The sequence below is a fragment of the Sparus aurata genome, chromosome 8 (assembly GCF_900880675.1).
Source record: "Sparus aurata chromosome 8, fSpaAur1.1, whole genome shotgun sequence".
Lineage (NCBI taxonomy): Eukaryota > Metazoa > Chordata > Actinopteri > Spariformes > Sparidae > Sparus > Sparus aurata.
This window is the reverse complement of record NC_044194.1, coordinates 18,728,772-18,756,252: the sequence shown is the minus strand read 5'-3', so window position 1 is coordinate 18,756,252 and position 27,481 is coordinate 18,728,772. Positions and strand designations below refer to the sequence as shown.

Genomic DNA, 27,481 nt, shown 5'->3' with positions numbered 1-27,481 from the left:
CGGTACAACGCCGTTTAGCGGTGAAACATGTAATGCACAGTTACGAACGAAATCCTGTGTGCAACTGACGTCAGCAGAACCTCAGCATGGCCTCAGGCCTTACAACTTCCTTTCTGCTGATGAGCGCCTGATGTTCGGATGTTGCCCGCTCGTCAGCTGACTTTATCCTGAAAGGTGAGTCAATATCTGTAAGTTTGTAAGTTAAAAATACCTGAGATAAAGGAACAATGTGTCAAGTAATAGTATTAAAAACCAGGCTACTCAACAAGAAAAAGCCCAGCTGTGCCTATTGCAAAAATTCAGCTATTGGTCGAAACGATGTCACAAACAACCTGAGGCTTTTCTTTAGCTCAGAGATTAGATAGCCTACCATATGTGCAGTTAACCTCTTTCTGAAGGCACACGTTGGCTAGGATGGACTAGCTGCCACATTGGACTGTTAGCTACTTTAAGTAATAAGATTAAAGAAATAAACTGGCGTAACGCTTGTGTTCTGAGTGACAGCGAGATCGAAAAGTGGCTAAAGGTATGTCGATTGCTGCTAAACGGCATATACCGATCCCTAGAATGGCATACCGATCCCCAGACTGACATACAGATTCTCTGAGTGGTATATACCGATCCCCAGACTGACATACAGATTCTCGGAGTGGTATGCTGCTATTATGCCGCTGTTATTCCACCGATACATGACGGTATGTGCCGCTTGAGATTGTTACGGCACAGAGACTGTTGGAGGGGTACCGCTCCCTGATGAATATGCAAATGTAATGCCACTGGGCTGGTTTGACGACAAGTACAGCCGTAAACGTATACTTTTTTTTTGTCTTTATTGACAATGCTTACTTAACACTTTACCGCAAGTAATGTTATGTTGTTGGGATTGTACGCATATAGATAGTAATTATAGACAGTAATGGCTAATATTAGCCCAGCCACCGTAATAATGAAAACCCGTCACTAAGTATTGTTTTGTTGGCAGGCTCAAAAGTTCTGCTATCGATTAGTCAGACTGGCTAAGGTGGCTGGGCTAATATTAGCCATGTTAGCGAAGGTTAGCGCTTTCATTAGCTTTAAGTAGTTTATAGGCGGACATTTAGACATATTACTTTACTATCATATCGTAAGAGTCCCACGTGTAATTACTGTCTATACGCGTAAAATCCCAACAACATAACATTACTTGCAGTAAAATGTTAAGTTAGCATTGTCAATAAAGACAAAAAAAAGTATACGTTTACGGCTGTACTTGTCGTCAAACCAGCCCAGTGGCATTACATTTGCATATTCATCAGGGAGCGGTACCCATCCAACAGTCTCTCAGTGCCGTAACAATCTCAAGCGGCACATACCGTCATGTGTCGGTGGAATAACAGCGGCATAATAGCAGCATACCACTCCGAGAATCTGTATGTCAGTCTGGGGATCGGTATGCCGTTGAGCAGCAATCAACATACCTTTAGCCACTTTTCGATCTCGGCGCTACTGGGTGTTCTGCCTCACGCTTAGCGTGGCAGTGGCATATGCTTCGGCAGTCGTAGGCAATACATGGGCTACGTCCAGCCTATTATTTCCAACATGCCTGTAATGATTGGCTGGGTGGGATCATGACAACCAATTTATTTAATGTATTGTGGAAAATGTGTTAAGAGGAGCAAAAGACACTTTCTCTAGTTGACCACGCAACAGTGTGTGCCATTTATTCAGCACTCAGCTCCAGTATGGAAAGATTACTTTGGAAATGTAATTCGATACTGTTACAAGTTACCCTATTAAGAACGCAAGAGTAGCATAACCTTTGATTACTTAATCAAAGCCAATATAACAAATTTGAGTTTTCCTTTAACTTTAGGCTAGAATAGGCCATCCCTGGCCAATCCCTCAACACTGAATGAGCTACTGTCAACTATGGAACACACAGACTTCAACATCTCTTTTTTGACTATGATATAATTCTGAGATCAAATAGATTTAAATTGAAAAAAGTTTTAATGATCATTAAAACAAAAAAAAAAAACATTAGCACTTAAAATTTGCGTTCTTTGACCCCAACAGTGATGGTTAAGGTGAAGAAAACCCAGGAACCTCTGGAAAACTGGAGAAGCCTGACTGCTCACTCAAGGTTTGCATTCAGGAACATCAGATTTTGCACCTTGGAGGCAGACAGACGGCTTCGCTTCGCAGAGATGAGCTGCCCCATTTTACTGAAAACGTGTTCAGATGGTACAGATGTTGCGACAACACAGAATCCGTCCATCATCAGACGAGTCAGCCTTGCATAGATGTTGTACTTTTCCACCAGGTCAGCCGATTGTAGTATCACCAGGGTCTCTACACATGAACACGAGCATTGAGAACATTGTTTGTACACAAAGAGTTTACTAAAAAGAAAGTTTTTGAACAACTCACGTTAGCAGTAGCTTCTTCCTCTAGCCGTCGTCATGGCAGCCCAGACGTACTCGGGGATCGACACGTCTGGGTAGAGTGTATGTGGTTCAGTTGAGCTATGCGAAGAGACCCTGGTGATACTACGAGCAGTTTCATGCAGTGTCGAGCCTTCTCAGTGTTTTAAGAATAGCGATTTTGATGCTAGCGTAAAAGTGCCACATGCACTCCCACTGAAAATGAGTTTGAGCCGAAAACGGAACGGTCAATCTTAAAAGTGCCTCTTTTATCGTAATTATGCTTTTACACAAAGGTTTGACTCATATACATTAACATAATAAGCCCAGGTTGCATTTTGGAGAGAGTTTCACTTTAACACTCTCATGGCATCTTTAATATAATTGAGGATTGACATTGGAGAGGGTCTTCCTTCCTGGTAGGGTGTAGGAAGGATTCAGGGTCTTTGTAAAAAAATTTGAACTCAATGTGTTGAATGAATAAAAATTTGAGTTTTAAAATTCAACACAGCTGAAATGGCATGAACATAAAAAACTGAGTGGACAAAATGTCCCTAGGAACTCTTAAGGGTTAAGAAGGTGTAGGAACTAAAGGAAAATGTTTTCCACTAGTATGGTGTTACTATTTACTTAATATAAACGTAGCTTAATGTTAAGTCTGATCAATACAACAGTGTGACAAAGATTATTATAGAGTCTTGCAGTCTTGTACCCAACCTGTCAAAAAGTGATGTAATAACGTATGCAACTGTCTGTTAGATTTTCTTCACTCACCAGCCCCCAAAAACAATCATCTAATGAGTGGCTAGTAAAATTTAAAGATTCACTGACCATTAGGCTGGTGGACAGTTTTGCACCCTGCATACAGGCATCAGTTTCTTGTCTAGTTTCCACACTGATTTTAATGTGGACTCTTATCTATATTTCAAGCTTATTGATCAAGATGCATCTCACTCTATACCATAGAGGAATATTTTAAATACAGATCGTACAAACTTTTCAGGACATTTTCTTAAGGATGTAGACGTCACTTACCCCTCCACCACCCAAAAATAACAAACAAACCTCAAAAGGAAATCAGCACACACCATTCCACACACACCACTGAACGCCTTCCTGTAGGTGCACACTCTAGACTACAATTAAGATAACAATGATGAATTCTGCAGGTTACCCGCGTGAGGCTGTTCCCTTGCAGGGGAGGTATGATGGGTTCCCTGGACAGCCTGGAGGACCCGCAGTGGTTCAGTGCACCACTGTGAACATCAGCTCTGAACCCCCCAAGGACCACATCATCTGGTCCCTCTGCTGCTTTGTCTACTCAAACCCCCTCTGCCTCGGACTGGCGGCTCTCATCTTCTCGATCAAGGTGAGTTTGTGGGCTAATCTCTCACATCAAGAAAATTAAAAAAAAAACAACAGTTATTGAAAAGGCCAAATGGTTTGTGGAAATGTAATTGAATTCATCTTTAATTGTAGAGGGCCCACGTACATTATTAAACATAAATGTTGCCATTGGATGCATTGTACCAGAGTTAGCTCAGAGCCTATTTATCTGCAGTCCCATGGCAGGTTATAATGAAAACTTCACGTATGTTATTCAATTTAAATGCAGTGATATAAGAATGTTTTAGTTTGTTTTTGAAGCTGTGGACAGAATTACACATCTTCATGTGTAATTCTGAGTGGTGGCTTTCACAGAGAAAGCTGACTGCCCAGAGGCAAAGTGACAGATGGGTACAGAACAATCTGTGGAAGATGTTCTTGTGGATTTTGTGGAGCAAAGGCTAAGAAATAACGTAATGGAGGTGGTGCCGAACCATTTACAATTCTATGCAGAAGACACGCATTTGAAAATAGTTTAAAGTTCTCAAAGCTCAGAAGATGATGTTTCTCTAAAATCCTACAGTGGCGATATTGCATTTGTTTTTGGTCCAAAAATGTTTATACAGAGATTCCAGTGGTTAAATACAGTTTCCCAGCCTATCATGTCATGCAATAGGACATATGGGAGAGAATCATGGTGTGTATAAATGTCTTGGCAGCATCCTTTGAAAAGACAGTCTCTGAAAATTTGCCAAGTTCTACTCCCTTTTGACATGTGACTGAAACTTGAGATTTGAGTCGAGCATTACGCCAGCATTACTTAGACCTACTGACTATTTCAACCTTCTCAGTCTTAATGAAAACGTCAGCGTTGATGTGCTGTTTGGTTTTGGAGAAGAACATCCTCTTTGTTTTGGGTACGTTTAGGCGTAAACTTGACTAAAACGTGAATAATGACGAAAGCACAGCCCTCAACAAGACCATGATAGGAATTTTCAGAGGACAGTTAGAGGCATGATGAATATTGTTATATCTATGATTTTAGATGTTTTTAATGCTTAAAAAAATATTCCAAAACTCCAAAAGATAAGAAAAAATACATTAATAGATGAGAATAAGAACATTCTTGAAGGGGAAGATAGAACATACAAAAACTTGGAAAAAAGAGAGAATGGATGGAAAAAGGAGACAAGCTATGACATTTGAGAATCTGAAGGATTAGCAGAAAATTATGAGATTGGGCCTATGATCAGTGATCAATTCATAATTCCCCTGATGTTGTGCATTAATTTCTTTTAAAAAATTGTTGTGATTTGGTCCTCCCAGGCTAGAGACCGGAAGGTGGCTGGAGATCTGGAGGGTGCCAGACACTACGCCTCCACTGCCCGCTGCCTCAACATCGTGGCCACTGTCCTGGCTTCCATTGGAGTCCTCGGTGGAATCATTGTTGTAGCCGTACAGGTGGGGGGCGAGTGACAGATACAGCTCCTACAACTCCTATCACAGGGGGTGACTGGAAGTTGTCTCCTGGCTTGTTTCTCTGCTTTATGCTCATGGCAGAACTCATAACTTTGTATACCTTCTTACTTAAATCCTTGAGCAGAAAATAAATAAATTTTCATTTATGCTACAAAAGTCTGAAATGGAAATAATGGAGTCATTAATGTTTCCTTAACTTTTCTCTGCAGTAACGCTTGAATGTCAGAACGTTCTTATTAAATTGAAATATACTTTCTACAAAGCCTGTGTCTCAATTATTGTCGAACAGTTTCATACTTCGACAAATAAAATAAATACATGGATAATTTGTCTATTCAATAACTCTTTGATGTGTACATTGTAGTATGATTGTCCACAGCTACCTTTTCACAGTGTTACCATGTAAGGGCGGATATTTAATTTCACTGGGGCTTAATAAACTTAGAAAATTAATCAAGATCAATGCCTAAAGGTTACACCGAAGGTAGGCTGATTAATAAGTGCGAGCATATTTCATTGGCATGAATTTAATCAACTGCACGATAATATTACAATTGACACGACTTGGTTTACACTAGAGAAGTTGTGTGGAGCCAGTTTATGTTTTATTTCAGCTCTTTTGAGTTCTAAAACAAGCGTATGAATCCCAGTAATGTGACTCAATGACTCAATTCTTTCTGAACTTTAAGTCAACGTTTCCAAAGTAGTTTCTTACTCGGGAGCGGCCACCCCCGGGCACACTTTCGGAGCTGCTTCTCTCTGACACGTTAGTACCGAGGGGCTTATGTGAGTTGGGTGTGCACAGACATTTGAATCATTTTATGTGATCAAATTAATTGATTAGCCAATGCTATCATGAAGTCTTTCACCCAAAAATAAAACCAAGAGGATAAGGCTAAAATAATAATATGAAAGTGACAGATGCATAACATATATTTAATGTTGGATACAGTACTACATATTGATATTGCTTAATTAACCTGGGTATGAAAACACAGTAATAATAATAGTTAAGTGCTTTTTTGAAGTATTTATAGTTTTCTTTCCAAAGACATGGGGTTTGCATTGGGGCTTGCGAGATGAATCTTTGCCACAGCTGGGTTCTGACCTATTTACATATTAGATGAATGCCAGACTCTTGTGCTGTTTCTGTACGTTCTGAAATAAGGTGAGAAGTTGTTTTAAAATACTTTGCTGTTACGAATGTGCTAAATGTGATTAACAGGATAAGTTATCCTTATCTTAAACATAAAGTTAAGTGACTGTCGTGATACTAAGTTAAGCTAGCTAATGAGGGATACAGAACACGACTCTTGATGAAAGAAAAGTGGCTGTAGTCAAAGAGCCAGACCTGCCAACCTTGAGACCTTAAGAATAGGGAGGATTTCAAAACCAAAGCGAGGTTCCAGGTATCCTGTCCTTGAAAAAATTGAGATTCAAGGACTGCAGTCCCTGCATTCTGGTGACATCTACATTGTCACATTTATGATTTATGATGATACATTTATTCTACCTTGAATTCTTCAAACAGCGCAAAACATTTTATCCTTTGGCATAAACTTGTGTTAATCTGTGGCATAAAGTCATACCTATCACTTTCATAAATTTATATGTATATAAGCCTTCTGTTAATTTGATTTTTAAGTCTAATTGCTAGATTTCGTGTACTTCACTTTCACTTCACTAGCACCTTCACTTCAAGTTTGGATCCAATACAATATGGAGATAACGCAAGTTTCAATATCACATTTTCTTAATAATATTCCATCAACCATAACCATTGAAACATTATTATAACCCAATATCAAACTTCAACCAACAAAACACGAGTGTAAAGGACCCATTTAACACCTGACACAGTGTGACAAAGTTCTTCCATTAGTTCACCAGCAGGAGGAATCATTTCATTTAAATGTCCATGTTGTCTCAGTGCTCAGTGACAAATGTTTTTTGTTTTTTTTTTTTCATTTTTTTGCTCGTGAAACATTTTCTGAGTCTGACATAGTGTTGTAGTTGACCATTTTTGGCTTACTCGATCTCGTCTCGGTCTCGAAAGCAAAAATACTCGGTCTCGACTCAGTCTCGTCCTTCATTGGAAGGAGGGGGACTCGTAATTTTAGACCGAGACCAAAATCTGAAGGACACACTAAACTCACTATCCATGCGTCCCAGGGACGCACCTCATTTTTCCCATGAAAAACGATACGTTGTGAACATTAAACAACTCGTGTTCAATCACAGTAACTGGCAAAAAAAAAAACCTTGTTGTTAGCAGACCGGACAAGCGCTGTTGCAGCCCTCTGCGCATCTACTCGGCGCAAACGTGATCCCCTGTACAAAGTATCGCGTCACCGCTGATTTCATTTCAACCAGGGACGTCGCACCCGTGGAGGATGTGTGTGTTTTAACACCAACACTTTTCCCGGTGAGAGATTTCAACATCCACACTTTTTCCTGCAGTTTTGCACAAACGCCTCACTGCGGCCGGAGTCACTTTCTCCGGTCGCTCTGTGTCTGCTCTCACTGCAGCTGCCTCCTCTCCTCTCCCTCTCCTGTTGCTGCTTCAAACATGACACCGGCTTTGGGACTGACCGGCTGATGATTGGCTGTTCTGCCTTAAGTCCCGCCTCTCTTGTTGTGTTAGATTTATTGTTCAGCTCGTGCTGATGAGGCGGGATCTACCGTAAAATACCAAATAATATCCGGGCGTGAATTTGTCTCAACCACTTAACAGACCAGGCGTTTATTTTGGACAGGCGTTTAATTCCCTCCTCACAAAAATCCGGGATGAAAATGTCACAGACTTCTCGAGCTTCTCTGTGAATTCTCTGGAAACGGAGAGCAACCAAAAACAATGCCTGTAACGTTCTCTGATGATTATAAACGTTGATTACGTTCAGTAAACAGGTCGACACCAAACCACATGATGTGTTTTATAATGTTTTTATGTGTTTACAGCTGCTAATGTATGTAACGCTGTTACTGTGATGACACATGACAATTAAATATTTAATCTGTCTATAATAATCACATCCTGACATGTAACTGAGATTTTTGATAATCTAAGTACTAATAATAACAATCATGACAAAAAATTAACAAAGACTGCAGATCAAGATAAGAAGCTGCAACTGGCAGTGAGCAGCTCTCTTTTCTGTTAGCAGTGAAGTGACATAGTCCATGACAGAACATTATACAATATTATAATGTATAAAATAACATTTAATGGTAAAAAAAAAAAAGTACAGTTGCAGTAGACTTCTATTATAAATATTATATTATATTATATTATAATTAAACGAATCAAGACAGATGTCACATCTACATGTTAGGGTGTGGTTATTATAGACACAGATTTAATATTTAAGTGTCATTTATCATCCCCCCCCCCGACCCAAAATTGTTTTAAAAAAACACCACCACCACATCCATCCCCCGCACTTTTGAAAACACCTCTGATTTCAACAATTAAAAATGCGAACTTCATAGTAAATAAACCCACATTTCCACTTGTCGATGCTGTGCTCATTCGTGTCGATTATGTTTTAACATTTAGGGGACGTGCTGTAATGAAATAAATAAAACATAATCCTGTGGTGGTGATGAAAACTACATTGAATGGCAGCCGCAATTTTGCCCAAATGGCGTCTGCGCATACATCGCGCTTCCAATGAGATCCAGTTTTTTCTCGAGTAAGCAGGAAAAGAAGAACGCAAACATGATAAAACCTATTGCAGGTCAGCAGACTATTTGAATTTTAGGAATTTATTTTGGTGCTATTTATGTTGCTAAAAAAATGCTGTTTGATTTGAATGTCATGTGTCATGCCACTGTGACAGTTGTTTTGCAATAAACTTTTCAGATTTGGAATTTTATTTGTTTAATTTCAGATACATTTTGAACATACATGAATATATCCGTTTGTTATAACCATATCATACCACCATCAAAGGAGTTTAACACTCAATACAATTTAAGAAATAGAATAATATAAGAAAGAAATACATTTTCTTAACTGGGGAGTTGGGACCCATTGAATTTCCCAGGGACCCAGTCAACTCACCACCTGTGGTTCCCGGGGACTCACTACATTGAAAACCTATCAACATCACTGCAAATATTCGTATTTTAATATTATTTTTTTTAAAAATCATAACATTGGCTGGTGTGAAAATATATTCCATGGTGCTACGCTGCGCAGCAACGATTTTGAAAGATATTGATACAATGTTTGCCCAAACGTCACACAGCAGTTAACGTTAAGCTTCTGGAGTGGGTTGAACAGTGAACTAGCAAAGAAAAAAAATCTGCTCTTTTTGATCGGTCTCGATGCGGTCTTGCCACCTCAAAGACTCGGTCTTGACTCGGTCTCGGCTGCATTTAAAAACCTATGGTCTCGGTCTCGACTCGGTCTCGACCCTTTAACATATGCAGTCTCGTTCCCATCACTAGTCTGACATGTCTGAGTGTTTTCTCTCCTGTGTTTATGAAAACTATTGAAAAAGAAGTGTTTAGTCAGGATGTTCTGCTACATTCCTCAATTTATTTATTTTTTATTGTGAGAAAACATGGAAAGAAGAGTGTTTGAATGAAAAATGCAGGGACAAACTTTCCTCAGGTCAACATTTCCTCAGTGTATAACGACTGAATTGATACAGCCGACATCAGCACCGCAGCTCAACAGTTGTAGGCTCCCCCTGCTGGAGCCTCCTGGTAACTACTACTGTTGGTGTTATAATGGCATTTTTAACATAAAACATAAGAAACCCCCAAAGAACTGTATTCTAACAGCTGCACCTGTCAGTAACCATTTATCCATAAGGTGTGCAAGTCAATTTTAAAAGTGATTATGGTCAACTCCAAGGGAACTTAACTGTGACACTGACAGCAGATTGGTGCCAATACTAACACATTCCACACCAAAAGAAAGCCACGGCAGTGTTATGTAATCTGCGAACACACAACAGATGCATCTTGTGTTTTGTTTGTGTACACAGAGAAATTAAAACTCATTAGGGAGAACACATGAATGCTTTTAGTCCTATTTAATATATCTGGTATTAGCTTAAGTACTATTCATATGTGTGACTTTTATTCTTACCAGAGTACTATTTTAACAGAATATCTTTACTTTTGCTCAACTATGACTTTGAGTTTTCCACCCATGCTTCCATGCCCTATATATATAGAAAGTTTTGATTGGGTAAAAATGTTTTATTTCAATGTGAAATTTGATCAAATGTCAGAACAACCGATGTAGTCATACATGAGTGGCCTTCTTGCAAGGCTTTGGTCAGTGCTTCAATTAGCCTTGAAGGGGCATGGCAATATCACCTTACTAGCTTCTGTTTTGTAAACCATTGGGAAACTGTGGAGTCAAACCAATAGCCAACACCCATGCGGTCATTTCAGTTTGCGACATTGGCTTCCTGTTGAAATCACCACTTACAGTTACATTTGAGTTCTTTTACACCTTCCTGCAGCCTGCACTCCATACCACAGTTAAGCTGAGGATGAATCCTGCAGGTCAACCGGGTGAGCCTGTTCCCTTGCAGGAGAGGTGTGATGGGTTCCCTGGACAGCCTAGAGGACCTGCAGTGGGTCAGTACACCACTCTGAACATCAGCTCTGAGCCCCCCAAGGACCACATCATCTGGTCCCTCTACTGCTTTGTCTACTCAAACCCCTTCTGCCTCGGACTGGCGGCTCTCATCTTCTCGATCAAGGTGAGTTCCATCAATCATGTGCAAATATTTTGTTGTGATCTACTATAAAGTATATCTCTGACACTATGCCAACTTTTTTATGCATACAAGTGAGACACAGCCTTACCAAGCCCAGGATAACAATAATTTGGAGAACAATTATAGATGATGATAGATTGATATTATAAAACATGAGAAAGGAAAAAACTAATAAATCAGATACAAGTTTGAGATAAATAAAGATTAAAAAAAAGAAAATTCTGAAGATGAAGAATCGAACAGTGCGGTATTCGAATAGGGAGAACTGATGGAAGAAGGAGAAAAGAATCGAATAAAAACACAGCAAACAAGAATGAAAAGCATTTGCAGGAGATTATGAGTTTAAGTTCCCTTGGAGTAGACTATAATCACTTTTAAAATCAATATGCTTTGGTCCTTATAGGCAAGAGACCGAAGAATGGCTGGAGATCTGGATGGTGCCCGACACTACGCCTCCAAAGCCCGCTGTCTTAACATTTCGGCCACAGTCATTGGTCCCATCATCATTTCTTTAATTTGTATAGCCATGTACATTTTCTTTGCAACCCGTATGACATTTAGCAGATGAAGCAACTGAAATTGTGTTGGAGTTGTCTGCTGCTGCGGCCTTGGTGATACTTGTGATTCTCTGCTTTATGCTCCTGGAACAGTTTGTAACTTGTTATGCCTGTTTGCATTCTCAAGCAAAATATTGTAGACAATTTGTATTCAGACTTCATCATTAAAATCACTTTTCCTGTCAGCAAAGCCTGTGTCTTTTCAATTGTTTTAAAAAGAGGTGCGTGATAAAGGTGTCTTGTTCATTACTCTCAAAATCTAACAAACGTGATCCAGATGTGAGGTTGAATAAACACTGGCATGATTTTACACATTTTGACTCTATTGATCTGTTACTGATATTAATTTTAGAATGAAGAACTTCTCCACCCAAAGTGGAAACAGGGGCATGGAGCACCATCTCCTTACTCCAATTTATAACAAAGGTCACAACACAAGGACAAAATGGTGACAATAATCTGTCAGAGAAAATGTGGGTGAGAGAATGATGTGTCATGGTTTTCCTGTTTTCTTTCTGCTCCCTGTTCCTCCTTCCTCTCGTATTCCATGTGCTCTGGATATTTTCCCAGTGGCTTTATTGTTTGTTATCCATTTTTTTGTAGAACTGTTTATTTTCCTGGATTCTACTTACTTTTCTTTTTTGTTGCCTGTCATTTTGTTTCTCACACTTTGGATTACTTTGATTTTCAGTATATTCCTTAAAGGTGCAATTTGTAAGAAAAAAAGATTTTTGAGTCTCACTCCCAACTCGTCAAAAAACTGACAGTTGTTATTTGACAAGTGGGGCTTGCTCTTTACCTTCCTCCGTCTGTGTCTTGCATTTGGTTCCCTTTTTGTTAACCTTTGTCAGATGTGGTAATCTACGGAAGCCGAGAATGGCCATGGATTTTCCTTTTTTTTTTTATGCACTGTTATCTCGTAATAACGACTTATTATCTCGTTATCTCGATATAACAAAGGTTGTTTTCTCGTGATAACGAATTAAGTATTTCGTTAACTCGATATAACAAAGATTGTTTTCTCGTGATAAAGATATAATTCTGTGTGTGTGTGTGTGTGTGAATGAGTCGGTCTGTTAGTGTAACGACTGTAAATGATCTTTAATGTGATAATTTTTTATAAGAACATCTTGTTTTCATTTAATTTACTGATATTCTTTGAAGCCAGGTTATTATTTCACTGATTATATTAGACGCTAATTGCGGGACTTTTATTTTGAAAGTGTCTCGCTGTGAACCGAGAACACCCGTGTTCTTGTGAATCGTGTGTGTCTGCGTGTTGGAATTGTGCAAGGTTCCTGTAATAAACACTTTGGACCAGTGGCGTAAGTATCGGCGGTGCAACCGGTGCAGCTGCACCGGGGCCCAGAGGCCGTCAGGGGCCCATGAAGGAATAAAAAAAAAAAAAAAAAACAGCTAGCCAGAATTGCCACAGGCCCCTGTTTTTGTGAATGAAATATCTGGGGGCGGGTCGGCAATGTAATGCCGAGTGGCCCTAATGCCTGTCAGTCATGATGAGTCGCGTCTCGTCACCTCTCCGCTGTGTCTGCGGCTGAGCACTGTGGGCTGAGCCGATGCGTGTCTCTCTCTCCCCGGCCGGAGAGCTATCATACCATAAATTACCAAATAATAGCCGGGGTGTTTATTTGTTTCAATCACTTAACAGACCAGGTGTTATTTGTGACCAGGCGGCAGCTTCTCTTCTCTATATAGGCGGCGTACATTTGTTTCGCCATCGCCGTGATCATTTTGCAGGACACTCTCTCATGGCGTACCCGTTTGCTGATAACCCATCCCTTCTATGGAGGACTAAACTTAAGTATAAATAAATAAATAAATAAATGCATAAATAAATGTATAAATAAATGCTGAAATAAATAAATGAATAAATAAATAAATAAATGCATGACTAAATATATAAATAAATACAGGAATAAATAAATAAATAAATGTATAAATAAATACAGGAATAAATAAATAAATGCATAAACGTGTGTGTGTGTGTGTGTGTGTGTTTCTTTTCTGCTACTGTGTTGAACAGTTTGTGAAGCATCCACGTTTTAGAATTGTGGCTGTGTTCCCTATTTGTCATCATTTACAACCACCAAATCAACCCATGGGCAACACACTAGCCCTGTGCTGCAGCAGAAAACAAATCCAACATATGTCAACGTGGTGGACAATATTACATTCAAGATGCAATGCAAGCCCTATGTGCGCTCTCACACAGTACCAAGAGTGAGCCACAGTTGTTACAAAAGGAAAGAAAACAGTAAGGTCAGTAATGCAGGACTTTATTTTAGCTGTCACAGCCTTCACAAAAGTAGTCCCGCACAGTAGACCAACACATGTGGTGTAATACCACTTGCAGCATGTCAGATTTTGGCAAACAGGTAAGCTATTTTACACCTCTTCAGCGGCTCCCTGCGCGCCTCTTTACATAAAAATTCATCCTTTTTTTTAATCATCATCACTGTTTTAGGCCTACAGGGATTCTGATATTCTCCCACGTAAAATGTTTAGCCTACACACAGAATTGTATCTATTTTTATCAAGTTGTGATTAATTGAATGATCCTGAGTTAACAGCATTGTATTTTATGCTTAAGCCCGGGTGTTGATCGCTGTATGTGGTTGAGGATAAAAACAAAAGGATTAACTCACTGGCGTGGACTAAAATAAATTGTAACCTGTCCTGTGGTTTTTTTTAAATGTATTTATATACTTATACTGTTTTTAAATCCAGCCTGCCGCTATATGTTTTATTTATCATCAAATGAGGCTACTTTTTATTTGGTACATTTTCACATTTTTATTGTAGGCTACTTATTTTATTTCATAAATGCACCAAAACATGGCATCATTGAAATTGAAATGCAAAGTTCAAGTATATCTCACTGTAATCATAAGTAGCCCACTGCAGAGTTGCCAAATCATGTAAAAATATACATTAATGTTCATTTTGGCTTATTAAGAAACTTGATAGGCTAAGTTAGACTTTCTAGACTGCGTTTATTAAACTGAGACCTTTATTATAATTCTCAAATATGTTTTGTAGCTCCAGACAGATTTTTGTGGTGAGGGACTTGGGGGGGCAAAAATGGCTCTTTTGATAGTAACGTTTGCTGACACCTGCCCTAACTTCTGGTGAGGAGTCAGCCTCACCCTTCTGATATTCGTCGTTATACCTTGATAAGAGTGAGATACATGTCTGGGCTTTCCTATGAACCATGGTCGACGGTCGATACGGGTGTCTATATCACAGGTTGATCTTGACGTCTCACACTTTGTTTCAGCTGACTGACCTCACACTGAGTTCAGGCTGGAAGTCAACGTACTCTGCAAACTGTTTGACGAGCAGGCTGTATGACGGTATAGTTTTCACATGGACTTGGCTTCAGCTTAATAACGATGTATGCGGCTCGGAGGGATGGCTTAAAGTAACCATTTGAACACAGTGTGGAATGAAAGAAATACTCGTTGTGTCACAAGTTAACCTGGAGGCTGCGCTCTCAGCGCTACAGCTAACAGCGGTCTCCACGCTGCTCTCGAGCCGCTTGGTGTGAACAAATGTCTCAGACTGTTCCACCCATGAGTTGTTCGAGAGTACAGACATTCACGACAAAGATATGAGACCGACAACATGCACTTTGGGAAGATTTGTGCTCTGTAGTGCTTGTGGTTTGCAGGTCGCAGCCCCGGCATCTCCGTGTGGATAGAAGTGTTCAAGCTACGTTAAAACGAATACACATATACAAGACTTTAATGGATGAGCAGAATGTTTTTCCTGGTTAGCGGACATGGCCGAGGACCCCTCTCCAGACGGGATTCTCAAACAACACCACCAGCACACCTGGGACCCTCTCCAGTTAAAATGAACGCCAGTCAATTTCATCACTAAACCAGAGCTACATGAATAACAAATGTCAACAACTGCAGCTAACAGTTAGCTCAGCTGGCTTGCTGGTAGCCAGCAACATTCCTGTACAGGAATCAGCCCACCTAGTAAGGGAGAAGTAGTAGACCCGAATTGAGCACAGTCCTGTAACCAATCATGCTCTTGACTGAGGTTAGGACCTCCTACCTCATTAACATATGGACACAGAAATACAGAAATAAATAAATGTAGGTGAACAGAAATGTAGAAATAAATATAAAGCATTTATTTATTTATTATTTTATTTATTTATGCATTTATTTATTTATTATTTTATTTATACTTTTTATTTATACATTTATGTATTTATTCATTTATTTATACATTTATTTATTTATTTCACTTTTATTCATTTATTTCAGCATTTATTTATACATTTATTTATGCATTTATTTATTTATACTTAAATCAGATTTAGTCCTCCATACCCCTGCATGTTTATCTCAAGCTCCTAGCTAGCCTTCTTCTTTCCTCCACCAGGCAGCCTGGCCCTGTTGCTGTCCTCCTGGGACAGACGCTGAAGCTCAGTTTGATTTTTTCGTCAACCTCTTACTCTCTTGGAGTTGAGAAACGTCTAGCAGCTGCTTCTCCAGTGTTTTCCTCTGCGTATTTTACGACAGAAAGTTTGAATTTCAAGTCGTACTTTTTATTTTTTTGCTGCACCAGAGCCATGACGATCATCAATGTGATATTAACTGACAGAAAGCAAGCACAATACGTGAAAAAGGCGAAGAACAAAAACGTGCATTGTCAGTGGTCACGTCTTCTTTCTTGATTAAAAAATGAATAAAAAAATTAGACTCTGCATCTATTTGGAACCAGCGGTTATTTACCAAAATATACACCTGCACGCCGGGCGCTTGTGTTTAGGGGCACAAAAACATTTGAAAAAATTGAGATTCAAAGACTACATTCCCTGCATTCTGGTGACATCTTAATAAATGAAAATGACAAAATAAGTCAAATGAAACAGCATTTTTACGTCAAATAACTGTATTCTACCTTGAATTCTTCAATCAGTGCAAAATATTATACCCTTTGGCATAAACTTCTGTAAATATTTGGCATAAAGTCATATCCATCACTTTCATACATTTGTGCCTTTTTGTAGCAGTAGATAGAGATGGCAGTAAACATTATCTTGGCTAATCAGAAGACATGTGATTCGATGGGAGGAGTAACTGATGAAAACACTTAATGTGGCTGAAAATGGTACCTTGTATTTAGAAAGAAAATAAATATAAACCCCTCTTAAAATTTATGTCCATACAAAAAAGATAAACTCCGCCTTCTTTTAACCAACCAGGTGAACTGTCTTAGGAATTCTTGATTTTTATTTATATAAGCCTTCTGTTAATTTTATTTTTAAGTCTATTTGCTAGATTTAGTATGGCACACCTTCACTTCTTAAGTGCAAGTTTGGATCCAATATGATATGGAAATAATGCAAGTTTCAATATCAAATTTTATTGAGAAACTTCTCATCAACTATAACCATCGAAAAATATATATAACCTAAAATCAATCTTCAGCCAACAAAACACGTGAGTGTAAAGGACCCACTAAAACACCCGACACAGTGTGTTCTTCCATCAGTTCCATTATGTATCTTGTGTTTTGTTTGTGTCCGTTGGAAGAAAACATGAATGCTTTTAGTCCTATTTAGAACATGCGATTGGGCTTAGGGCTAACCTACGCTGCATTACAACCTGCTCCACTTCATTCTGGAGGAAAATATTTAACCTTTACTCCATTACATTTATTTGGTTACTAGTAACTTTGTAGGTTGCTGGCTGCATCAGAGTATCACGCTTTTAAATGTGGGTATTCCATCAGCATTTGGATGAAAAAAAAAGAAAAAGGACACATGGATTCCAATAATCAGAAAAATGCTGAATATCAGATAGAGTACTTCTCTCTCTTCAGGAAGATGGCGGCCGCTGAGGCAGACGTGCGCGATTAGGCAGCGCCGGATTAGTCTGCCCACTTATAAGTTCTACACAGGGTTGGGAGGGTTACTTTAAAAATGTAGTCCGATACAGTTACTAATTACCTGTTAAAAAATGTAGTCAGTAACGTAATCCAAGTACCACAATATTAAAGTAATGTTACTTGATTACTTTAAGTTACTTTTGGATTACCTCAATGCACATGCAATTAAAGACTTCCTCTAAGGAACACATAAAGCAAATTAAATATTTAATTAATTGTAGGGTATGTTAGATTTATTCAGTTTTATTCATTGACAACTAACTATTCAGCTGTATTCAAGAATTACATGACATATTACAATAATAATAATAATAATAATAATAATAATAATAATAATAATGGTAACAGTTATTATTTGTGTTATTGTAACTACTAGGCCTATTTCTAGTAATAGCAGTAGTAAAACACCCCCACATATAGGATGTGTGTCACTTATTTGTCCCCCAAAATTACCCATACAATTTCCTAATATAATCATGCTATTTTAATACCTTGTTGTGATCTAAAGTGTTAGTGACCCATTTCAGTCACTGCAGGTGTTTCAGGCAAATTTGTAACGTACAAGCCTCACAAGGTGGCAGTAGCTACATTTCAAGTGTCTATGGGGCCCTCGCAAGTCAACAAGATTTCCACGATGAAGTCCGTGCAAGTGTTTCACAATAAAAGCCTACTAAGCTATTTATGCTGGAGGACTTTAAATTTGAGACGGACACAGGAAGTGTTGAGTTTGTATTAACAATGTAATGTCTTAATTTTAACAGGGCAAACGGGAGCGAACCAAAACGAGACTTCAAAACTACCAAAAAACCTAAACACGTACCATCCCGGTCACCAGCAGCACCACCACCCACAGACCCAGTAGCAGCAGCAGCAGCAGTAGTAGTAACAATGACAGCCCGACCCTGGTTAACAGGCTAACTAATGTTAACTTTAGCTAACAGAATTTCTGTGTAGCTAGCTAACGTTCGCAGTTTCGCTTACCATTAAATGTTTCTTTAAATTAGATGTGGAGTCCTTGGACGATGACAGTGTGTGCACAGCTGGGAGGCATAGCTTGCACTGTGCAGTGATGTTGTTCCCTCTTACTTCTTTAGAAACAAAGTAATGGCGAAATTTCCACGCAGTGAAAGCATTTTTTTCTCTAGCGCTCGAGTCCATAATGAGCCGCCTGGCTTCACTTGAGAGCAGAGCGTCGTTGTGACTGACTTGTCTGAAGTGTAGTAATGTGTGCACGCGTGCATACGGCATTGCCGCATTGGCAAGTGTTAGATTCATTCATTCACATTTATTCATAATTTATTATCATATATTTTAATTGTAATCCAACTAATAATCCCAATTTTTTTCCAAATGTATCTGTAATCTGATTACGTCTTTTTTTTCTGTAACTGTAACGGAATACAGTTACTGTTTTTTTTGTATCCTAATTACGTAACGCCGTTACATGTAGTCCGTTACTCCCCAAGCCTGGTTCTACATTAACAATATAAACTTGGGGCGACGTTTAACTCGGTTGGTAGAGCGTGCGCCCCATGTGCCGAGGCTCTCTCTCTCTCTCTCTCTCTCTCTCTCTATATATATATATACATATATATATATATATATATATATATATATATATATATATATATATATATACTTATCATATATATATATATATATATATATATATATATATATATATATATATATATAAATATATATATATATATATATATATGATAAGTATGAAAATGCATGTGATCTAACCTGTGGACTCACTTGTCAATGTCATAACTGGACAAAGAAGACTATTTTCTGAGCCTAATATCACGACCTGGAAACCCCACGCCAATCCCACTGATTGTTTGCACCTGGCTGGACTGCCTCGCACCACAATGGCTGAGGGTAATATCACTTTACAAACTTTATGGGAAGCGGTAAATGGAAGCAAAAAAGAACTCTTGCTCAGTTTGACGAATATTGATAAACAAATGGCTCAAATACATTCCTCAATGCATGCACTAAATGAACAAATTGCCGAAGTTCAAACCAGAGTGAGTGCCACTGAGGATAATGTTGCCGACGCTGATACGAAGATCACCGGGCTGCTCAAAACAGTGGAGGTACTGGAAACTAAGGTGGATTACCTGGAAAATAAAAGCCGGCTGTCCAATCTGCTGATATATGGTGTGATGATGGAGGGTGAAGAGAAGAAGGACACAGTGGCGTTTATACGCCGCTTTCTGGCGATATACAGGCAGATTCTCCGCTGCAAATTGATAGTGCGCCCCGCATTTCTACATCGAACTCATCAAGAATAAGACCTATCATTGTGAAGTTCGGGAGTTATCAACAGAAAATAAAAGTGATGAGCCGCGCCCGGGAGCGAGGAGAACTTTTTTTCAATGGGAGAAGGAGCTCTATTTACCCTGACCTCAGCGCGGCTGTTCAGAAGAAGCGCAAATTGTTCGCTCCAGTGAAAAAGAAATTTCAGGTTGCTGGCATAAGGTATGCAATGCTCTTTCCTGCTACGCTTTCTGTCGAGTTCAGGGGTACGGAAGTACGGAAGCGCATTGCATTCACTGGATAAAAAAAAAATCAGACACCTTATCTCGTAATTATGAGAAAAGATCTCGTAATTACGAGAAAAGATCTCGTAATTATGATATCAGGATCTCGTAATTATGAGAAAAGATCACGTAATTATGAGAAAAGATCTCGTAATTACGAGATCCGAATCTCGTAATTATGAGAAAAGATCTCGTAATTACGAGATCATACTTTTACAGTAAATACTCCCGGTAATAAACTGAAGGTATCACGAAGGTATCCGGATTTCAAAGTAAAGGACGACATGAGAAAAAACAACAACAACAAAACATTGTTTCCATAAGTAGTTGAAGATTTATAAACTGCTGGGTTTAGCACTTCCTAGACTACTTGCATGCATAATATGAAGTACTTTTACTGTGTACTTTTCGAGTAATCCTGTGTCAAAATCCTTAACAGAGAAAAAGAATAAGGACATTTCGCCCAACTTTTATGTTATTAAAAAACATATTTTCTATTAGTAGACCAAGATTCATATACTGCTGAACTAAGTACTCCCTATACTTGTGTAACTATAGTACTTCATATACTTCTACTGTGTACTATTTAAGTAATCCTCTGTCAAAATCCTTATCCTCGTATGTTTCATGGGTCTGGCTGAGACTGCAGTCTGACCCACACAGTCACCACCAGCCACTCATCAGAGCGGCTTCAGTACGATTACCGTAAATGTTATTCACAATCAACGACGCACCTTTCCTTATCTCATAATTACGAGATCTTTTGTCATAATTACGAGATCCTGATCTCGTAATTATGAACTCGTTTTAATTATGTTAATCAAAACGAGCGTCTGGACATTAACTCTGGTCTGTATGATCAGCCAGCTGTGAGACGAGGGCGCAGGTACCGTCTACAAAGTGCAACACCGAAAAGAGATACTACAAAAAGTATTCAGTAACTTCACTATTATTCAGAGTGTAGTGTCACCAAAATCACTCCACACATCAGTGGTCTCCTGCTGGTTATTCTACAGATTTTTTGTTTGGAAAAAATGTGCTTTGCCATAATTTTGGGGAATTTCTATTTGGGAGAAATATTCAATAACACTAATATTCAGTGAGGTGTCACAAAACTCACCTCACCCTAACCCTACTTAAAAAAAACTGTTTTGTAATGTAACATCAACTTGATATTGGTATTTAAAAAATGTTTTAATACATAATCCATGTCTAATTATAAATTAGGATGTTATGGTATCAGTCTGAAAGGTAAATCAACACATTTTACTCAGTGGCCTATGTGCCCTGTCATGTGGTCTTGGTGCCCCTGAAAAGAAAAGTGCAGGCCAAATGGACTTGCCCCTAAAATGACAAAATTCCCACCCTGACTGCATGCATTCCCACTAGTAAGCTACAGTTACTCTATGTAAGCTGAGTCCAAGTTGTCTCTAAGAGAGTCTCTAGAGTGTGAAATATTGCACATTGCCTCAGCCTGCAATAAAACGGTGGTCAATTCATGATACTTTCTCATCTCCTAATTTTTATACTTAATAATACAATGTCAATGTTGTGTAAGAAAAATCATTAATTAAATATATAAAAGTTACACAAGACAACAATATAGAAGAATTTATGGATTTGACACTGTGATCGGCAATATCGGGATCGGCAGATACTGCTTTTGGTGATCGGTGATCGGTGATCGGCCCCAAAAATCCTGATCGGTGCATCTCTAGTATTTGGTCATATTTTGTTTGTCTGTTTGTCTTTTTTTTTTTTTTTTTTTTCTTGTGGGGAGATCCATTTTTGGATCACTGGTACCAGATGGTGTGCAAAAGGCCTGTTGGTCAAATGAATATTTGCCATTCAGTGTGCCATGATAATGTCCCAATCTTCTATTAAAATCTGCTCCCTGAATATTAAGGGCTGTAAAAATCCAGTTAAGCGAAATAGGTTATTATCCTTTTTTAAGAAAGAAAATTCTTCTGTCGCAATGTTACAAGAGAACCACCTAATAGATGAGGAACATAAAAAGCATAAAAAAGATTGGGTAGGAAAAGTGTATTTTTCTTCATTAAATAGTAAAAGTAGAGGAGTGGCAATACTAATACATAAAAAAATACCACTCATCGTTGATCACTTTGAGGCTGATTCAAATGGATGCTATGTGTTGATTCATGGATTTTTATATGGTGAAAAAATTACAATTTTTAATGTATATGCTGCTCCGGATATTCATCCATCCATTTTTACAAACATGACTGATTTATTACTTAAATATAGCTGTTCATTTATGATTTTGGGTGGTGATTGGAACTGTGTATTGGACAACACATTAGATAGAAACCCAGGTCTGAAGATAACTAAGAGGAATCCTAGACAACGAGCCCTGTATCAAATGCTGGATGAGGTTGATGTTGTAGATATATGGAGGATAATGCACCCACATGATGAAGATTACACATTTTTCTCCAATCCATATAAAACCTATTCTAGAATCGATTTCTTCTGGATATCTGAAGTATCTACAGAGCTTGTATCAAGTACCAGTATTGGGAACATTCATATATCGGATCATGCTCCGATTACAATTGAGATTTCTATTACGAAGCTACATAAATATCAACATTCCTGGCAGTGTAATAGGTCAATATTGTCGGACCCGGAATTTTATCGCATGGCAAAAATTCAACTTGTGGAATTCTTAGAAATAAATGATAACGGGGAAACTGATCCATCAAACCTATGGGAAACCACAAGCAGAAGAAAATAATTAAAGAACAGAGAAGACTAGAATTAAAGCTGCAAGGTGCTGAATCAGAGCATAAACTAACTTTGTCTAAGGAAAGCTGGGACAAAGTATTAATCATTCGATCAGCACTTAACACAATGCAATCTCAAAAGTCAGAAAAGGCTCTATTCCTACAGAAACATAGAAGGTATGAATATGGAAATAAATCAGGACATTATTTAGCTAATTTAACCAATAACAAAAAACCTAGCAATGCAATCACAACATTGAAAGATAAAAATGGTAAATAAGTATATACTTCCTCTGAAATTTCAAATGTTTTTAAGGATTTTTTTTGTTCACTATATAAATCAGGAAATTAAGGAAAAGAGAATGGCATGAATACTTTCTTTCAAAAACTTAAGTTACCTAGGATCAATGATGTTGATAGGAATCTTCTCGATGCCGAAATTACATCTGAAGAGGTTGAAATAGCTATCATTAATTTAAAAAATGGTAAGGCATGTGGACCAGATGGCTTTCCATCTGAAATATACAAGACTTTTAAATCAATTTTTGTACCATTATTAACTAATATGTTCCAACACTCTTTACAGGTTGGGCAACTACCTAAAACAATGCAGTTAGCCACTATCAAGGTAATACCAAAAGAACAGAAAGATCCGGAGAGTCCATCCTCATATAGACCTTTATCAATTCAAAATATAGATTCCAAAATACTAGCCAACATTTTGGCGACGCGTGACGTCTAAATTTAGTGTTGCCTAAGTTAGTGACCACAGATCAAACTGGGTTTGTTCGAAATCGCCATTCATACTCAAATATCAGACGACTACGGGGCATTATGCAACATGCATTTAATAAGAATAATGCAGTAATAGTTTCACTCGATGCTGAAAAAGTAGAGTAGAGTAGAATGGAATTATTTATTCAGAACACTTTATGAATTTTCTTTTGGTGATATGTTTATTGATTGGGTTAAATTGCTGTATGCATCTCCAAAAGCGGCTGTATCGGTTAATGGTTTGACTTCACAGATATTTTCCTTAGAGAGGGGCACAAAACAAGGCTGTCCCCTGTCTCCTTTACTTGTTGCTTTGATAATAGAGCCTTTAGCTGAAATTATAAGAGCGAGTGACCAGGTGAAGGGCATTCAAACAAATGTCAGAACACATAAAATGTCATTATACGCAGATGATCTTCTCTTATTTATGAAGGAACCATCTACATCCATTCCAGCTTTGATTAACCTAATTGATGAATTTAGCACTTTTTCTGGATACAAAATCAATTATGATAAGTCCATGGCCTTTCCCCTTGGGAAAATCAGTAGTGAGGATGTTTCAGAATACTTGCCTTTTAAGGTGACTTACAATGGGTTTAAATATCTTGGCATTTTTTCCCCAGCCAAGCTCTCTGATTTAACAAAATGTAATGTTTTACCTACTGTTACTAAAATCAGATTGGATCTTCAAAGATGGATGAATTAACCAGTGTCTTTATTAGGCAGGATTGCAATTATTAAAATGAATGTTTTGCCACGCCTACTGTATCCAATTCAGATGCTACCTACCTATATCCCATTAAAGCTATTTAAATTAATACATAGTGCATTTCGTAGATTTGTCTGCAAAAATAAGCGCCCCAGGATGAAAGAAGCTCCAATCTCCTATAAGAAAGGGTAGGTTAGCCTTACCTAATCTTATTTATTATCACTGGGCCTCACAACTGAGATTTGTCGCAGACTCCGTAAAAGACAGTGAGTTTTCATTTACAGATCTGGAAAGTATAGGTCTAGATAATGTTTCAATGTCAGACCTTCCTTTTGTTCGTTTCAGTAACCTACAAATTAAAATGAAGGATAATTTCATAGCTACAAATATATGCAAGTCTTTGAACAGTATACGTAAACATTTTGGACTTAGTCAATATTAATTTTTAGCACCCGTTGCAAATAACCCCGACTTTGAATATACTTGTGTAGACGGGGGATTTAGAGATTGGAAGGCTGCTGGTATTACAAAAATGGATTATATGTATCTGGGCGATGCACTAAAGTCGTTTCAGCAACTACAGGAAGAGTTCAATCTCTCTCAAATACATTTTTATCGTTACTTACAAATCAGGAGTTATTTAAACTCTATTCCATATTACAAAAGTGGCAGAAAGCTGAATATTCTTGATAGTCTTATCACAAAAGCAGCAACTATTAATAAGAAAGTGATGACCTATATATATGACCAGCTGCTTATGAATGATGAGACTACAATAAATATTAAAAGTAGCTGGGAAAGAGACTTGGGTATTCACCTAGATGACCAGACCTGGCGTAAAGTTGTGTATAATGCCAAAAGAATTACTAGATCAGACAAATCGCATGATACACAATTTAAGATAATTAATAAACTGCATGTGACTCCTGAAATACGTAGTAAATATGACAACTCATGTTCTGCAACATGCAGGAAGTGTCAAAAACAACCAGGCACTTACTTTCATTTAATATGGTCGTGCCCATTGATTAAAATATTCTGGTCTACTGTTCAAACAGAGATAGAGAACCTCCTTGGCATCAGAATAGCAATGGATCCTAAACAGTGTATTTTTGGTATCAGCCCTTTTTCCTTGTCTGGTCAAAATGTAAAATTGTTAAATATTATGTTGTATGCTGCACGTCTTTCGATCCTGCAGGTTTGGCTTGATGTACATCCTCCTACAATATCTATATGGTATGATAAATTACTATCATTTCTTCCATATGAACGGTTATCTCATGTACTTGAAGCAACCCTGTAGGATTTTGTTAAAGAGTGGTCCCCCCTTAGCAGATTCTTTAGCAGTGACTGGCCAGCAATAATAAGTATTGGAGTAAATTAGGAGACTAAGCATAAACAATCACTGATATAGTGAACCCCCCCCCCCCCCCCTTTTTTTTTTCTTTAAGATATTCAGTGTTTTTTGTTTGTCTTCATGCTTAGTGTCTGGTTTGTTTGTTTTGTTCTTTTTATACGATTTTGTTATATATGTTATCACTTTGTTACAGCAGAAAGCTGTGGTCATATTTTGTTTCCTTAATGAATGATGAATGACTTGTTCTGTTGTCACAAATAAAAAAATAAAAAAAGATAGTTAAAAAAAAGAGTACTTTTTCTTGCACATTTGATACTTAAGTACATTTTTTGTCAGAAACTTACTTTATACTTGAGCAAAAGTCCTCAAATAGCTGATATTATCCTAAGTACTATTCATATGGGTGACTTTTATTCTTGCCAGATTAATATTTTAACAGAATACCTTTAATTTTACTCAAGTATGACTTTGAGTTTTCCATCCATGCTCCCGTGCCCTATGATTGGGTAAACATGTTTTATTTTAATGTGAAATTTGATCAAATGGCAGAACAACAGATGCAGTCATACATGAGTGGCCTTCTTGCAAGGCTTTGGTCAGTGCTTCAATTAGCCTTGAAGGGGCATGGCAATATCACCTTACTAGCTTCTGTTTTGTAAACCATTGGGAAACTGTGGAGTTAAAACAATAGCCAACACCCATGCGGTCGTTTCAGTTTGCGACATTGGCTTCCTGTGGAAATCACCACTTACAGTTACATTTGAGTTCTTGTACACCTTCCTGCAGCCTGCACTCCAGACCACAGTTAAGCTGAGGATGAATCCTGCAGGTCAACTGGGTGAGCCTGTTCCCTTGCAGGAGAGGTATGATTGGTCCCCTGGACAGCCTAGAGGACCTGCAGTGGGTCAGTACACCACTCTGAACATCAGCTCTGAGCCCCCCAAGGACCACATCATCTGGTCCCTCTACTGCTTTGTCTACTCAAACCCCTTCTGCCTCGGACTGGCGGCTCTCATCTTCTCGATCAAAGTGAGTTCCATCAATCATGTGCAAATCTTTTGTTATGATCTACTATAAAGTATATCTCTGACACTATGCCAACTTTTTTATGCATACAAGTAAGACACAGCCTTACCAAGCCCAGGATAATAATAATTTGGAGAACAATTATAGGATCACGATGATAGATAGATATTATAAAACATGAAAAAGGAAAAAACTAATAAATCAGATACAAGTTTGAGATAAACAAAGATTTTTAAAAAAGAACATTCTGAAGATGAAGAATCAAAGATAGAACCATGCGGTACTGGAAAAGGAAGAACGGATGGAAGAAGAAGAAAAGAATCGAATAAAAACACAGCAAACAAGAATCAAAGGCACTTGCAGGAGATTATGAGTTAAATTCCCTCGGAGTAGACTATAATCACTTTTAAAATCAATATGCTTTGGTCCTCATAGGCTAGAGACCGGAGAATGGCTGGAGATCTGGATGGTGCCCGACACTACGCCTCCAAAGCCCGCTGTCTTAACATCTGGGCCACAGTCATTGGTTCCATCATTATCATCTCTTCTTTCATTTTTATAGTCATTGCCCTGTTCGCCAGATGAAGCAGCTGAAATAGTGTGGAGTTGTCTGCTGCTGCGACCTTGGTGATACTTGTGATTCTCTGCTTTATGCTCCTGGAACAGTTTGTAACTTGTTATGCCTGTTTTCATTCTCAAGCTAAATATTGTAGACAATTTGTATTCAGACTTCATCATTAAAATTAATTTTCCTGTCAGCAAAGCCTGTGTCTTTACAATTGTTTTAAAGAGAGTTGTGTGATAAAGATGTCTCGTTCATTACTCTCAAAATCTAACAAACGTGATCCAGATGTGAGGTTGAATAAACACTGGCATGATTTTA

General features: G+C 38.2%; 3 protein-coding genes across 4 annotated transcripts; all 3 read left to right on the top strand.

Moving 5' to 3' along the window:
- The first annotated feature begins 3,410 nt into the window (after positions 1-3,410).
- On the top strand, positions 3,411-5,463 carry LOC115586279 (dispanin subfamily A member 2b-like). The gene is made up of 2 exons (XM_030425176.1): positions 3,411-3,771; positions 5,055-5,463. Exons 1-2 carry the CDS (start codon positions 3,556-3,558, stop codon positions 5,202-5,204), a joined length of 366 nt encoding a protein of 121 aa, XP_030281036.1. The 5' UTR covers positions 3,411-3,555; the 3' UTR covers positions 5,205-5,463.
- A 2,150-nt stretch (positions 5,464-7,613) lies between these two features.
- On the top strand, positions 7,614-11,698 carry LOC115587002 (dispanin subfamily A member 2b-like). Its single transcript, XM_030426538.1, has 3 exons — positions 7,614-7,632; positions 10,691-10,933; positions 11,355-11,698. Exons 2-3 carry the CDS (start codon positions 10,721-10,723, stop codon positions 11,517-11,519), a joined length of 378 nt encoding a protein of 125 aa, XP_030282398.1. The 5' UTR covers positions 7,614-7,632; positions 10,691-10,720; the 3' UTR covers positions 11,520-11,698.
- A 7,581-nt stretch (positions 11,699-19,279) lies between these two features.
- Positions 19,280-27,481, top strand: LOC115586218 (dispanin subfamily A member 2b-like). Of its 2 annotated transcripts, none has more exons than XM_030425054.1 (3): positions 19,280-19,323; positions 26,359-26,601; positions 27,034-27,481. In XM_030425054.1, exons 2-3 carry the CDS (start codon positions 26,389-26,391, stop codon positions 27,181-27,183), a joined length of 363 nt encoding a protein of 120 aa, XP_030280914.1. In that variant the 5' UTR covers positions 19,280-19,323; positions 26,359-26,388; the 3' UTR covers positions 27,184-27,481. The 2 variants fall into 2 exon arrangements, with proteins under 2 accessions (XP_030280914.1, XP_030280915.1); XM_030425055.1 differs by lacking the exon at positions 19,280-19,323 and adding an exon at positions 19,906-19,926.

Excerpts from the sequence above, each read along its gene's own strand:
- LOC115586279 (XM_030425176.1), top strand. The coding sequence starts at position 3,556 with ATGATGAATTCTGCAGGTTACCCGCGTGAGGCTGTTCCCTTGCAGGGG. Across the intron at positions 3,772-5,054 it reads CTCTCATCTTCTCGATCAAG|GCTAGAGACCGGAAGGTGGC; the intron begins GTGAGTTTGTGG and ends TGGTCCTCCCAG.
- LOC115586218 (XM_030425054.1), top strand. The coding sequence starts at position 26,389 with ATGAATCCTGCAGGTCAACTGGGTGAGCCTGTTCCCTTGCAGGAGAGG. Across the intron at positions 26,602-27,033 it reads CTCTCATCTTCTCGATCAAA|GCTAGAGACCGGAGAATGGC; the intron begins GTGAGTTCCATC and ends TGGTCCTCATAG.
- LOC115587002 (XM_030426538.1), top strand. The coding sequence starts at position 10,721 with ATGAATCCTGCAGGTCAACCGGGTGAGCCTGTTCCCTTGCAGGAGAGG. Across the intron at positions 10,934-11,354 it reads CTCTCATCTTCTCGATCAAG|GCAAGAGACCGAAGAATGGC; the intron begins GTGAGTTCCATC and ends TGGTCCTTATAG.